The 15,805-nt window shown below is 39.0% G+C and overlaps 1 protein-coding gene across 1 annotated transcript in view; it reads right to left on the reverse strand.

Annotated features, from left to right (window-relative positions):
- Positions 1-436: 436 nt before the first annotated feature.
- LOC136242503 (uncharacterized) overlaps positions 437-15,805 on the reverse strand; it is a 48,971-nt gene continuing 33,602 nt past the window's right edge. The window contains exons 7-8 of the mRNA XM_066033976.1: positions 11,269-11,370; positions 437-794 (exon numbers count right to left, since the gene is read on the reverse strand). Coding sequence (XP_065890048.1) covers positions 696-794; positions 11,269-11,370 — 201 coding nt within the window. The 3' untranslated portion in view covers positions 437-695. The remainder of the gene's footprint in view (positions 795-11,268; positions 11,371-15,805) is intronic.

Raw genomic sequence — 15,805 nt, forward strand, 5'->3', positions numbered from 1 at the left:
TGTCTGTTTGCGATAATGATTATTTATTATTATTCTAAAAAGAAAAGTATAGTAGCTGTACATATCGATTATCTTGCTCTTCCTACTATAATTCCAAAACTACTCACCACAGAAGGCTGAAATTTTGGTGATTCATTTTTTGGACACTGTAGATAATGCTGAGATAATATCAAAAAAATTATTGTGTGAACAAGTCTGTTTTTTGGCGAGACGGTCACATATAGCTAGACTGTATGAACAACATGAATAATGGACATGCACACACAATGTACACAACATACATAACACATTCTACACACTCAAACTAAATGTTATGTGCATGAATATTCATGTATCAATATATCACTACAATACAAATTCTTAAAGTTATTTTGCCAGTAACATGTATATTTATGCTGTACATACTGTGTGCATGGACCTGCTAATGCATTCATCATTTGCAATGTAAAATATATTCACACGTAGGCATAATCATGTACCACTGTGTACAAATACATAATAACGTATATAGTACATAGGTACACAGATGAACCTGTAAAAATGAAAAGTGTAATTATTTGCAAATAGTCCTTCACCCAGTAAAAGTCAAACTACAAACTGCAGTACAGAAATAAAAGAAATACTATAGCCTGAAAAATGAGGTAGAATACAAAACGTAGAAAATCACACCAGTTTAACACATATGCTGTTACCAGCTAGGTATAGGCAACCTGGGTGTACTTAACAACAGGATCATCACCCATGGAAACCTTCACTCCAGATGTAGATCCATGATGTATTTCAGCATAGCTAATCTATGGTGAAATATGATACCATGCATAACATGTATAAATTTTATTATTCTAGTACTTATGTACTGATTTAATGTTCATGCCGTTCACATAAATAAACTAGTCTGGTTTTTTTTGTTATATTTTATCTAATCCAAAACAGCCAGCTGTAAAAAAAGTGTGCGGTCCTCAAAAAGGCTATGGGGAAAAAAGATGTGAAATCCAAGGTGGCGGCCAAGAAATGGCTGTGATGGTAGGTTAATGGTAAAAATTTTAATAACAACAATTCAGGTGAATTTTTGTGCCGCTTGATCTTGGCAAAAAATTCATCTAAATTGCCGTTATTAAATTTTTTACCATTAACCTACCATCACAGCCATTTCTTGGCCGCCACCTTGGATTTCACATCTTTTTTCACCATAGCCTTTTTGAGGGCCGCACACTTTTTTTACAGCTGGCTGTTTTGGATTAGATTTCACTTCTTTTTGTATTTGTATACCCCAAAGCCGGCCGCTTTGGGACTTTTTTAACCTGTTTTTTTTTCTTTTCCACAGGAAGAAGAAAAGATGAAGCAGATGTACTTTAAATATTTCTGATTTTATCAGTAAATGTACAAATTATATGTGTATAATACATATATTTATTACAGAACTCTCCATGGTGGTTTCTTTGTAACTGAACACTCTACAAAGTGACTTCTTCTTGCTGCTCTCTCTATAGGGTGAATTGTTTGTAGCTGAACGATATACAAGTAACTTCTTCGAGCTGATCTCTTTACAGGGTGGTTTGTTTGTAGCTGAATTCTGCGCAGGTGATTTGTTTGCAGCTGAGCTCTTTACAGAATGGTTTCTTTGTAGCTGAACTCTCTACAAGGTAACTTCTTCTAACTGATCTTTCTACAGGGTAATTTGTTTGTGGCTGAATTTTCTACAGTGTGATTTCTTTGCAGCTGAACTCTCTACATGGTGGTTTCTTTGTAACTGAACTTTCTACAAGGTAATTTCTTCTAGCTGATCTCTCTACAGGGAGATTTGTTTGTAGCTGAACTCTCTACAAGTGATTTGTTTGCAGCTGAACTCTCTACATGATGGTTTCTTTGTAGCTGAACTCTCCACAAGGTAACTTCTTCTAGCTGATCTTTCTACAGGGAGATTTGTTTGTAGCTGAACTCTCTACAGGTGATTTGTTTGCAGCTGAACTCTTTACATGATGGTTTCTTTGTAGCTGAACTCTCTACAAGGTAACTTCTCCTAGCTGATCTCTCTACAGATCGATATGTAGAGAGATTTGTTTGTAGCTGAACTCTCTACAGGTAATTTGTTTGCAACTTAACTCTCTACATGATGGTTTCTTTGTAGCTGATCTCTCCACAAGGTAACTTCTTTTAGCTGATCTCTCTACAGGGAGATTTGTTTGTAGCTGAATTCTCTACAGGTGATTTGTTTGCAGCTGAACTCTCTACATGATGGTTTCTTTGTAGCTGAACTTTCCACAAGGTAACTTCTTCTAACTGATCTTTCTACAGGGTGATTTGTTTGTAGCTGAACTCTCTACAAGGAAACTTCTTCTAGCTGATCTCTCTACAGGGAGATTTGTTTGTAGCTGAACTCTATATGGGTGATTTGTTTGCAGCTGAACTCTCTACATGATGGTTCTTTGTAGCTGAACTCTCTACAAGGTGACTTCTTCTAGCTGACCTTTCTACAGGGAGTTTTGTTTGTAGCTGAACTCTCTACAGGTGATTTGTTTGCAGCTGAACTCTCTACATGAGGTTTCTTTGTAGCTGAACTCTCTACAAGGTAACTGATGTCTCTACAAGGTCACTAGTTTGTAGCTGAACTATCTAGATGGTGGTTTCTTTGTAACTGAACTCTCTACAGGGTGACTTCTTTTAGCTGATCATTCTAGAGGGTGATTTGTTTGTAGCTGAACTCTCTACAAGTGATTTGTTTGCAGCTGAACTCTCTACATAATGGTTTCTTTGTAGCTGAACTCTCTACAAGGTAACTTCTTCTAGCTGATCTCTATACAGGGAGATTTGTTTGTAGCTGACCTCTCTACAGGGTGATTTTTTTTGTAGCTGAACTTTCTACATACAAAGTGACTTGTTCTAGCTGGTCTGTCTACAGGATGACTTGTTTCTAGCTGATCTCTCTGTAGGGTGACTTGTTTCTAGCTGAACTCTACCGGGTGATCTATTCGTAGCTGAATTCTCTACAGGATGATTTGTTTACAGCTGAACTATCTACATGGTGGTTTCTTTGTAGCTGAACTCTCTACAAGGTAGCTTCTTCTAGCTGATCTCTCTACAGGATGACTTGTTTCTAGCTGGACTCTCTACAGGGTGATCCTTTCATAGCTGAACTCTCTACAGGGTGATTTGTTTGCACCTGAAGTCTCTACATGATGGTTTGTTTGCAGCTGAGCTCTCTACAAGGTAACTTCTTCTAGTTGATTTCCCTACAGGGTGACTTGTTTCTAGCTGATCTCTCTACAGGGTGATTTGTCTGTAGCTGAACTCTGTACAGTTTGATTTGTTTGCAGTTGAACTTCCTACATGGTTGTTTCTTTGTAGCTGAACTCTCTACAAGGTATCTTCTTCTAGTTGATCTCTCTACAGGATGACTTGTTTCTAGCTGAACTCTCAACAGGATGATCTGTTCATAGCTGAATTCTCTACATGGTAGTTTCTTTGTAGCTAAACTCTTTACAAGGTGACTTCTTCTAGCTGATCTCTCTATAGGGTGATTTGTTTGTAGCTGAACTATCTGCAGGGTATATGAACTCTCTACAAGGTGATGTTTTCTAGTTGATCTCTCTACTCAGTCTGGATGACTTGTTTCTAGCTGAACTCTCTACAGTGTGATCTGTTAAGTTTCTACCTGATCTCTCTATAAAGTTATATCTTGTTTGTATAGCTGAACTCTTTTACATGGTGGTTTTTTGATTGGTTGCTGAACTCTCTCTCCACGGTGACTTGTTTGTACTACAGAGTGACTTGTTTGTAGCTGAACTCTCTACAGAGTGACTTACTTGTAGCTGAACATTGCATAAAGTAACTTGTTTGTAGCTGATCTAGATGAACTCTCTACTAGGTAGCTTTTTTTTGTAGCTGAACCCTTTACGCAGTGACTTGTTTGTAGCTGAATTCTCTACAGAGTGACTTGTTGTAGCTGAACTCTCTACAAGGTGACTTGTTTATAGTTGAATTCTCTTCAGTGTGACTTATAATGTTCTGAATCTCTACAGCAACATATTTGTAGCTGAACTCTCTACAGGATGACTTGCTTGTAGCTGAATTGTCTATAAGATTAACTGTTTGTAACTGAACTCCCTACAGAATAACTTGCAATGCCAAAGAAATTCTATAATGGAGTAAGTTATAAACGTAGCTGAATGCTTTATTAGGGTGACTGTTCTATTAGAGTATCTCGATCTCGCATATGCTACACGTAGTTGTCTTTGGAATCATAACTCAGTGGTTTGTAATCCGATTCTTCTGTACTACTGCAAGTACTTTCTATGATAATTATTCCAGCTACACACCGATTTTCAGCTCACTGTTCTAAGCGGTTTGGCTGGTAGGCGTGAAAACTAATAGTTTTTTTATTCATAAAAGTCGATCGCGTAATTGTGACATAGGTTGGGTTTTGTGTCATATCTCGATGGCCTTTAACTGGATTTCTTTCAAACCACAAAAAGGCACTCCTACGATGGTTACTCCATCTACATAACAATGTTCAGCTCATTCCTTCAAGCGGTTTACCCTGTGGGCGTGACAGACCTTCGACCTTATTTTACGCAGATAATCGGTCATAACTCCGTGAATGTTTATCGGATTCCTACCAATCTTGGTACTGAGATTCGCCTTAATGAGCCCTTTAAGTGTGCCAAATTTCAGCCCGATCCAAGCACACATTCGTGTTTTATTGCGGATTTTGCAAAGTGTGCGAAAAGAAGAAGTAGAAGAAAAAAACGAAGAAAAAAAACCCAAAGTATGGCCGCTCGTATCTCGGAAATGGCTGGAGCGATTTTCTTCAAATTTGGTATGTGGACTCCTCTACCTCGCCGGCATTTCCGTAGCAAATTTGGGTTTAATAGGATAAGGAATCACGGAGCTACAAGGGTGTTAAAATTGCGTTTACTTTCTTCCTGTAAATATACTCACGGTGTGGCGCGCCGGCTACTTGGGCCGCACGACACACTACCGTGTGTCTTGATATAATATACTTCAGTAAAACAGCCACAATACATTGTGATGCTGATATGCATAGACTATTTATGCATAGACTATTTATGCATGTGCAGGGTTACATAATCATGAAGTACTTTTCATATCCAAGTTTAACCCTCTCACCGTCACAACCGCCATATGGTGGTTTCAATTATAAACGCTCGTAGTATTACATTGCAAATGCTCTGTAACATCAGTCGAGTGTTTTAGTAGCCCCTGTGCTTATCCTGTAGAGGGAACGCCCTTAAGTGAACGGGAACAGGGATAACCGGTCTCTTGTGCACTGTTATGTGGTTAGATGATGCAATCACGTACTTTCAGAACGTCGATAACAAGCATTGTAGATGAGTCTTCGATGTGATAATGGCACTACTCATAAAGAGAAACAATAAGGAGAGGGGTTATTATAGGTTGGAGTGGCGTGTTGCTACTTTTGTATGCCTCAAAACGGTAACCTCGTGCTTGTATGCGCATGAGCACTTGCTCAAATGCTGGAAAGCCAGACTTAGCTTCAACTGTAAACAGGTTGGTGATATTTATTGTATCAAGACACACGGTAGTGTGTCGTGCGGCCCAAGAAGCCGGAGCGCCACACCCGTGAGTATATTGACAGGAAGAACGAAAACGTCATTTTCACACCTTTGTATCTCGGTGATCGCTTATCCGATTGGAACCAAATTTGCTACACAGTTGCCCGCCAGCCAGGGGAGTCCACTTTCCAAATTTGAAGGAAATCGCTCCGGCCATTTCCGAGATACGAGCTGCCAAAGTTTCGTTTTTTTTTCTTGTTTTTTTTTCTTCTTTGTCTTTTCGCACACTTGCAAACATTGCTATAACAAGCAAACGCGTACTCCGATCGCCATGAAATTTGGCACACAGAAAGGGAGTCCAACGGCGAATCCTAGCATCCAATTTGGTGCAAATCCGATGAATGGTTCAGGAGGTGTGACCGATTATTCGCGTAAAACAAGATCGATTTGTTGTCACGCCTACAGGGTAAACCGCTTCATGGAATGAGTTGAAAATTGCTATGTAGATGGAGTAACCATTGTAGGAGTGCCTTTTGGTGGTTTGAAAGGAATCGAGATAAAGACCATGGAGATATGACACAAAACCCAACCTGTGTCACAATTACGCGATCGATATTTACGAATAAAAAGTATTAGTTTTCACGCCTACTAGGCAAACCGCTTAGAGCAATGAGCTGAAAATCGGTGTATAGCTGGAATAATATTCATAGAAAGGCATTGCAGTAGTACAGAAGAATCGGATTACAAACCACTGAGTTATGATTCTAAAGCCAACTCCGTGTAGCAAATGTGAGATCGAGATACTCTAATAGAACAGTCACCCTAATAGAGCATTCGGCTAATTTATTTACTCCATTATAGAATTTTATTGCATCACAAGTTATTCTGTAGGGAGTTCAGCTGCAAACAGTTAATCTTATAGACAGTTCAGCAAGAAGCAAGTCACCATGTGGAGAGTTAAGCAAATATATCACCATTGAGATTCAGAACATTACAAGTCACACTGAAGAAAGTTCAGCTATAAACAAATCATGCACCCTGTAGAGAATTCAGCTACAATTAAGTCACTCTCTAGATAATTCAGCTACACAGAATTCAGCTACTCACAAGTCACTGTGGAGAGAGTTCAGCTACAAACAAATTACCCTGTAGAGAGATCAGCTACAAATAAAACACTTTGCAGAGTGTTCAGCTACAACAAATCAACCTTTAGAGCGATCAGCAATGAACAAATCAACACAAATCTACCTGTAGAGAGATAAGCTAGAAACAAATCACTCTGTAGAGAGTTCAGCTACAAAAAATCACCCTGTAGAGACATCAACTAGAAACTAGACACAATGTAAGGAGTTCAGCCACAAGCAATCACCCGTAGAGAGTTCAGCTAAAACAAATCAACCTACAGAGAGATCAGCTACAAACAAATCACCTTATAGAGAGTTCAGCTACAAACAAATTACCTTGTAGAGAGATCCGCTACAAACAAATCAACCTGCAGAGAGATCAGCTACACACAAATCAACTTGTAGAGAGATCAGCTATAAAATAATCACCCTGTAGAGACATCAGCTAGAAACTAGACACAATGTAAGGAGTTCAGCTACAAGCAATCACCCTATAGAGAGTTCAGCTACAAACAAATCACCTTATAGAGAGTTCAGCTACAAACAAATTACCCTGTATAGAGATCAGCTAGAAACTAGACACAGTGTAAGGAGTTCAGCTACAAACAAATCACCCTGTAAATAGTTCAGCTAAAACAAATCAACCTGCAGAGTGATCCACACAAATCAACTTGTAGAGAGATCAACTGCAAACAAATCACCCTGTAGAGAGATCAACTAGAAACTAGGCACAATGTAAGGAGTTCAGCTACAAGCAAATCACCCTGTAGAGAGATCAGCTAGAAACTAGACACAATGTAAGGAGTTCAGCTACAAACAAATTACCCTGTATAGAGATCAGCTAGAAACTAGACACAATGTAAGGAGTTCAGCTACAAGCAAATCACCCTGTAGAGAGTTCAGCTAAAACAAATCAACTTGCAGAGAGATCAGCTACACACAAATCAACTTGTAGAGAGATCAGCTACAAGCAAATCACCCTGTAGAGAGTTCAGCTACTAACAAACCAACCTGTAGAGCGATCAGCTAGAAACAAATCACCCTGAAGAGAGGTCAGCTACAAAAAATCACCCTGTAGAGATATCAGCTAGAAACAAATCACGCTGAAGAGAGGTCAGCTACAAAAAATCATCAGAGATCAACTACAAACAAAACACTTTGCAGAGAGTTCAGCTACAAACAAATCAACCTTTAGAGCGATCAGCAACAAACAAATCAACCTGTAGAGAGATCATCTAGAAACAAATCAACCTGCAGAAAGATCAGCTACAAACAAATCAGCTTGTAGAGAGATCAGTTACACACAAATCAACCTGTAGAGAGATAAGCTAGAAACAAATCACCCTGTAGAGAGTTCAGCTAAAACAAAACAATCTGCAGAGAGATCAGCTACAAACAAATCACCTTATAGATAGTTCAGCTACAAACAAATTACCTTGTAGAGAGATCGGCTACAAACAAATCACCCTGCAGAGAGATCAGCTACACACAAATTAACTTGTATAGAGATCAGCTACAAACAAATCACCCTGTAGAGAGATCAGCTACAAACTAGACACAATGTAAGGGGTTCAGCTACAAGCAAATTACCCTGTAGAGAGTTCATCTACAAACAAATCAACCTGTAGAGCAATCAGCTAGAAACAAATCACCCTGAAGAGAGGTCAGCTACAAAAAAAATCACCCTGTAGAGAGAAACAAATCACCCTGAAGAGAGGTCAGCTACACACAAAACACTTTACAGAGAGTTCAGCTACAAACAAATCAACTTTCAGAGTGATCAGCAATAAACAAATCAACTTGTAGAGAGATCAGCTACAAACAAATCAACCTGCAGAGAAATCAGCTACAAACAAATCAGCTTGTAGAGAAACCAGTTACACACAAATCAACCTGTAGAGAGATAAGCCAGAAACAAATCACCCTGCAGAGAGTTCAATTACAAGCAAAACAACCTGTAGAGAGTTCAGCGACAAAGAAACCACCATGTAGAGAGTTCAGCTGCAAAAAAATCACCTTATAGAGAGTTCAGCTACAAACAAATTACCATGTAGAGAGATCGGCTACAAACAAATCAACCTGTAGAGAGATCAGCTAGAAACTAGACACAATGTAAGGAGTTCAGCTACAAGTAAATCACCCTGTAGAGAGTTCAGCTAAAACAAATCAACCTGCAGAGAGATCAGCTACAAACTAATCACCTTATAGACAGTTCAGCTACAAACAAATTACACTGTAGAGAGATCGGCTCCAAATTAATCAACCTGCAGAGAGATCAGCTACACACAAATCAACTTGTAGAGAGATCAGCTACAAACAAATCACCCTGTAGAGAGATCAGCTAGAAACTAGACACAATGTAAGGAGTTCAGCTACAAATAAATCACCCTGTAGAGAGTTCAGCTAAAACAAATCAACCTGCAGAGAGATCAGCTACAAACAAATCACCTTATAGACAGTTCAGCTACAAACAAATTACACTGTAGAGAGATCGGCTACAAATTAATCAACCTGCAGAGAGGTCAGCTATACACAAATCAACTTGTAGAGAGATCAGCTACAAACAAATCACCCTGTAGAGAGATCAGCTAGAAACTAGACACAATGCAAGGAGTTCAGCTACAAGCAAAATCACCCTTTAGTGAGTTCAGCTACAAACAAATCAACCTGCAGTGAGATCACCCACAAAAACGCACTTGTACAGAGTTCAGTTACAAACAAATTACCCTGTAGAGAGATCAGGTAGAAGAATTCACCTTGTAGAGAGTTCAGCAACAAAGAAACCACCATGTAGAGAGTTCAGCTGCAAAACAAATAACCCAGTAGAAAGATCTGCTAGAAGAAGTTACCTTGTAGAGTGTTCATGATCAGTTACAAAGAAACCATCACATAGAGAGTTCAGCTATAAAGAAATTACCCCATAGAGAGTTCAGCTAGAATAAATCACCTTGTAAAGAGTTCAGCTACAAAGAAACCATCATGTACAGAGTTCAGCTACAAAGAAACCACCTTGTAGAGTGTTTAGCTGCAAAAAATCACTTGTAGAGAGTTCAGCTAGAAACAAATCACCCTGTAGAGAGATCAGCTAGAAGAGGTCACCTTGTAGAGAGTTCAGCTACAAAGAAACCACTACATAAAGAGTTCAGCTGCAAATAAATCACTTGTAGAGAGTTCAGCTAAAAGTAAACCCCCTGTAGAGGGATCAGCTAGAAGATATCTCCTTGTAGAGAGTTCAGCTACAAAGAAACCATCATGCAGAGAGTTCAGTTACAAACAAATCACCCTGTAGAGAGATCAACTAGAAGAAGTTACCTCGTAGATAGTTCAGCTACAACAATTCACCCTGTAGAAAGATCAGCTAGAAGAAGTCACCTTGTAGAGTGTTCAGTTACAAAGAAACCATCATGTAGAGAGTTCAGCTGCAAACAAATCACTCTGTAGAGAGTTCAGCTACAAAGAAACCACCATGTAGAGAGTTCAGCCTCAAACGAACCACCTTTTAGAGAATTCAACTACAACAAATCACCTTGTAGAGAAGAAGTTACCTTGTAGAGAGTTCAGCTACAAAGAAACCACCATGTAGAGAGTTTAGCTGCAAACAAATCACCTGTAGAGAGTTCAGCTAGAAACAAATCACCCTGTAAAGAGACCAGCTAGAAGAGTTCACCTTGTAGAGAGTTCAGCTACAAATAAACCATCCTGTATATAGTTCAGCTACATTTCAAGTCACCCAGTAGAGAGATCAACTGCAAAAAAATATCCTGTGGGGAATAATGGGCATGTAATAAATATATGTATATAATTTGTATAATTACTAATAAAATCAAAAATAATTGAAGCATTAAAAATCTTCTTTAAGTTCTTTTCTTATTCCTGTGGTAAAGAAAAAAACACATGGGTTAAAAAGCCCCAAAGCCAGCCATAGGCCGGCTTTGCAGTATACAAATACAAAAAGAAGTGATATCTAATCAAAAGCAGCCAAGCTGTAAAAAAAGGTGTGGCCCCCAAAAAGGCCATGGTGGAAAAAGATGTGAAATACAAGGTGGCGGCCAAGAAATGGCTGTGATGGTAGGTTAATGGTTACATTTTAATAACGACAATTCAGGTGAATTTTGTGCCACTTGGTCTTGGCACCAAATTCACCTGAATTGTCATTATTAAAATTTAACCATTAACCTACCATCACAGCCATTTCTTGGCCGCCACCTTGGATTTCACATCTTTTTTCACCATGGCCTTTTTGGGGGCCACACCTTTTTTACAACTTGGCTGTTTTTGATTAGAATATTATAAACAGTGCTAGCCTGTAAAGTAGTGAAATATCACGTTTGTTTTCACTTAGATCAATTTTCGTACTTTAAAGTTACATAATGGATTTGTGGTTGTTCTTGTGTAAACAACAACTTCATAATCGAATTCCTTGGTCTATAGCAAGTAAATTGATATATAGTTTTATAGGATTATATGGTATGGTGTGTAAGTTATAGCAGTTTAGAAGCAGTAGATTGGAGCCTCTACAAATTTGGTGGTGAGGGGGTTAATTAAATAGTAATAATAAATGCATAATAATATTATGAAGCTGATGTCCATTTATACACTTAATTCCTCACTCCTTGTGGGCTCTTGTCCTTCACATCATCACGTTGATGAGCTGCTGATTTAGAAGACACAGCATATACTGCTCCAGTAGCTGCGGTTTGATGTGGAACATTCTGTTGAAATTAAAGTGCAAGTACGTATAAGCATCAATGACTATCAAAAATTTTGTCACAATTTTAACTACACGATGAAATCTAGCTGCCCAGTATAAGTAAGATGGCTAACAATTTTAATGAACAGTTTGTACATACACTACATATAGACACATACATACATACATACACACTCAGTTACAGCAGCTAATTTTTTATGTATTTCTGTACTCAAACATCAATCTACACAGACAGACAAAGACACACACACAGACACAGACACACAGACACAGAGTGAACTTCACTTTTCATCACGAATGGATAGCCACACCAATACACTACACATTTGCACCACAACTATGCCACTGATTTGCTAAGGATACTTTTCACAAGTAGATTTCTAGAGATGTATGCAGGCCACTGGGAATACTTTGGCACTTTGCAATGCCATTGGCCAGCTGGGTAGAGATATGAACAGGACGTGCAGTTGCCCAGATGTTTTTCACATAAATTTCATTCATTTTCAGTAGCACATGTACAGGTGGTCTTGAGAGCCCAATATCAAGACTGGAGACACCGTATTATCTACTTGGCTATTTTCTGTTCATATATCAATTGCCTGCCATTTATCCCTACCACCACCCATGGTGATGTGCTTGTGTTGCAGATACCATAATGAAAAGAGGTGCTCAAAATCATAGTTATATCAGTTGCTATGGAACAGACACTATGGTGAGCAGCATTCACAGTGAAAATAGACTCATTGCTTTTGACTTCCCAAACTAAACTGGATTGAAATGTTTAAAATAGCATATTTCACAATCTATTGATGTGCGTAGATTGATGGTTTTCTCAAATTTGGTCACAATTATTAGGTTCCAGTGATAAAAAGTAGCAAAACAAGATCTATGAATGACAGTAGTTTTACAGCATATTTATGTCCAAAAATGCCTACATTGGCATGCTACTACCATCTGTTCAATGCCAACATAGGGATTTCCCACCTACAATCCTGGACATGTGTAGCTCTCAAGCATATTACCAGTTCATTTCATGTAATACCACACTGATAAATGTACTGTACAATAATACCTGTCCAGCTGTTTTGGCATACATTACAGGAAAGTAGTGAAGTATTTTACTGAAAGCCAGCAAATTTTTGAGTTTAAAGTAGACTGCAAAACTCGAACACTTTCGAAATTTAATTTCACATGGTATTACATACGTACTATGTCATTAGGTAATACCTTTAACACATCAGACAAACCACATACTTTCAAGATTCAAAATCCTAGATACACTATTGCCCTTCAGGAATGGAGATGGTCACCTTGTGTGTAGCTAAATCTCGAGTTTAATTTGAAGTAATATTAGATGCAAGCACATGTACTGTAGTTATATCATACAATACTGTACTGTATATTAGGGATCATGACATTTTCTGGCTAAAAATATCACCCAAAAAACCAGTTCACATTATCATCCTAGTGCTTTGGCAGTATTGGTTAGGTATAGCCAAGCCCAAAAGTGACCTCAGTATGACCCTAAATGCTTCCAATATGTACATAGCTACAAAATGAAAAATTATTCAATAGAATTTTCTACTGACTGACTAACTGTCTGACTGATGCCTTCAGTCAAGCATAACTTGATAACCACTAAGGCTATGGGCTTGACTGTTTGATGTCACTTCATTCCTAGATGTGCCTTTTGGCATACTGCTGTACACAAAATGCACACATCATGGACATACCTTTGTCCTCCTTTGTAGTGGTGCAATGCATAACTCCCTGTTTGTTAAATCATCCATATTTTCTGTGGTGACTGAATTGATTGCAAAGACGTTTTTGTTTGTAATGCTGTGTAACAGGAAGCGTACTGACCACTTCTTCACTTTTGAGTCAGTAATTGAAAGTTGGGGCATGCAAATCGTTTGTATTTTTCATGTTGGCTGGATTGATGCAGAGGTTCTTCTCCTGCTGCTCTTCGTTTGTAGCGCTTTGTATGGGATCAACATAGCTGAAAGCAAAGTGTAATGTTTACTTCACATTCAAGTCAACAATTGATAGCTGGGCGTATGTTAAGATGAAAACATTAACTCTAGTGCCATCATTACTTTTGATGTGGTATGTGCGGCTTTACCGGTCATAATAATTTTACAAAAATGTAAACAAACAAGTATAAGAAAAAATTAGGAATTTTAAGTTCAAATAGGGATCATAGATTAATATTAATTACTTGACTAACCTTTGACGTGTCCAGGGAGGTGCAGCACTGGTCGCTCTTCACCACCGACCAACTGTTGTTGGTAGTGGTGGTTTTGGTATGTGTACCTGGTCCCGGTTCCTGGGTTTGATTTAAAGAATTTTCTGTCCTAAGATTTCTTTTTGGGCCTACCGGGTCTTATATTTGTATTTTCCAGATGTGCTGATACTTGGGCAGGGAAGGACTTTGGTACCTAGAGGCATTCTACACACCAAAGGCCTTCCTTTAAGCCATAGAAAGGTGAGCACCCCCCACCAGGCACACAGGTGGGTGGGGGGAGAGACCTTTCACCCAAGTATCTAGATTATGTGTTTTGGAGATACCGGCTGTTTGGGAACAGCACTTATGGCAGGTGTGCATGCCAACAAATTGTGTAGGTCAACCGTTATAGCATGAAGCCACTTTGCAGTAGTGTCAAGACAAGCACGGTAGCAACAAGAAGTGACTGTACAACACTATCAATATGACATATGCAGTACTATTAGACAGTCCTTAGTACATATAAATACACCAATTACATGCTGAGTTTGTCAAAAAGGAGTCAGTGATGACCAGCTGCGATGATCTTGGACATATTTGCTACCTCACTGGGAGGAGGTCTGATATACCTTTTAAATGCGTTGCTTTTCCAGCGGCCAAGAATTTGTATGTGAGAGTCTGGCAGTTTGGCTAGAGACGCAGATGTTGCTGCCCCAATCCGAAGGCTATGTGTGTTATAGCGGCGCTTATCGAGTTTGAGGCTGACCATCAGGGACTGGAGGCCTGCACGAAACATGGCTCCCGTCCAGCCATTTCCTTCTTCAGTGATGAAGAGTGGACCTGGTTGTTCACTCCTTCTGCCGAGGTATGAAATCATTGCTTTTATTGGACATACCAAGCTATCTGTGGCACCCATGTGCACCTTGGCACCCTGCCTGAATGGGTCTGTTTTGGATTCTTTGAGGGACAGTTGCAGGAGAGGGGGTTTCTTCCTGTTGTCAACTGCAATATCCTTGAGAGATAGGTGTCGTGATGGATCATAGGAGCCTTCTGTAGGAATTGTAAACTCGCTGACTCTTAAGAACCCAAAAAAGGCAAGACAGCACATAGCCCAGAGTGTGGTATTATAATAGGAAGGAGGTTTCTTTGATAGGAGGGCTTTTATGTTATAGAGCATCTGGATGGTAATCGGCAGTCGGGTTTTTCCTGAGTGCATGCCTGCTTGGCGCTTTTTGATTCCCCTTAAGATGAGATGGAGCCTAGGAGTGATTTGGCGGTTGAAGTGGTTATGAAGCCCCTTGCATACATGCATGTGTCTAACTGCTGATAGATACACCTTGATAGTTCCCTGCGAGATGTTGGAGGTAGCTAGGTGCGATATGAACAGAGTTAGGGTGCACTCGGATGTTGGGATCGGGTGAATCCTTGCCATTTTGCAGAAGTTAACATATTGTCTTCGTCCAGCCGTGTAGGTGTTTCTGCTGGATTTGGCCAGTCCATGATGTAGTAGCTTTTGGGCTTTGTTCAGTAGCTTGTTGAGGTGAGTACTCCTTGGTAGGTCTACAAATGGAATTTAAGTATGTATGTGTGGCCTTGTTTGCAAGTGTCTATTGGGATTTTGTAACAAGAATGGCAAATGAATTATCAGCTAAGTTAATCATACAGCAATTACAATGAACAGCATAAATTACATTGAACAACAAGTTGGGGCATGCAAATCGTTTGTATTTTTCATGTTGGCTGGATTGATGCAGAGGTGCTTCTCCTGCTGCTCTTCGTTTGTGGCGCTTTGTATGGGATCAACATAGCTGAAAGCAAAGTGTAATGTTTACTTCACATTCGAGTCAACAATTGATAGCTGGGCATATGTTAAGATGAAAACATTAACTCTAGTGCCATCATTACTTTTGATGTGGTATGTGCGCTTTACCAGTCATAATAATTTTACAAAAATGTAAACAAACAAGTATAAGAAAAAATTTGGAACTTTAAGTTCAAATAGGGATCATAGAAAAAAAAAAAGTAAGGAAACAAGGGAGGTTGCCTACACACTATTGAACATTTAATTTCATAGATATAGACTTAATCAGGGATTAAATGTTCACTAGTATATCTGCAGATTTGGGCAACCTCCCTTGTTTCCTTACTTTCTTTTCTATTGAACTTAAAACTCCTAATGTTTGTCACTTAACAAGGAAATGTGTATACTGTA

The sequence above is a fragment of the Dysidea avara genome, chromosome 1, assembly GCF_963678975.1.
Source record: "Dysidea avara chromosome 1, odDysAvar1.4, whole genome shotgun sequence".
In the NCBI taxonomy this organism is placed as follows: domain Eukaryota; kingdom Metazoa; phylum Porifera; class Demospongiae; order Dictyoceratida; family Dysideidae; genus Dysidea; species Dysidea avara.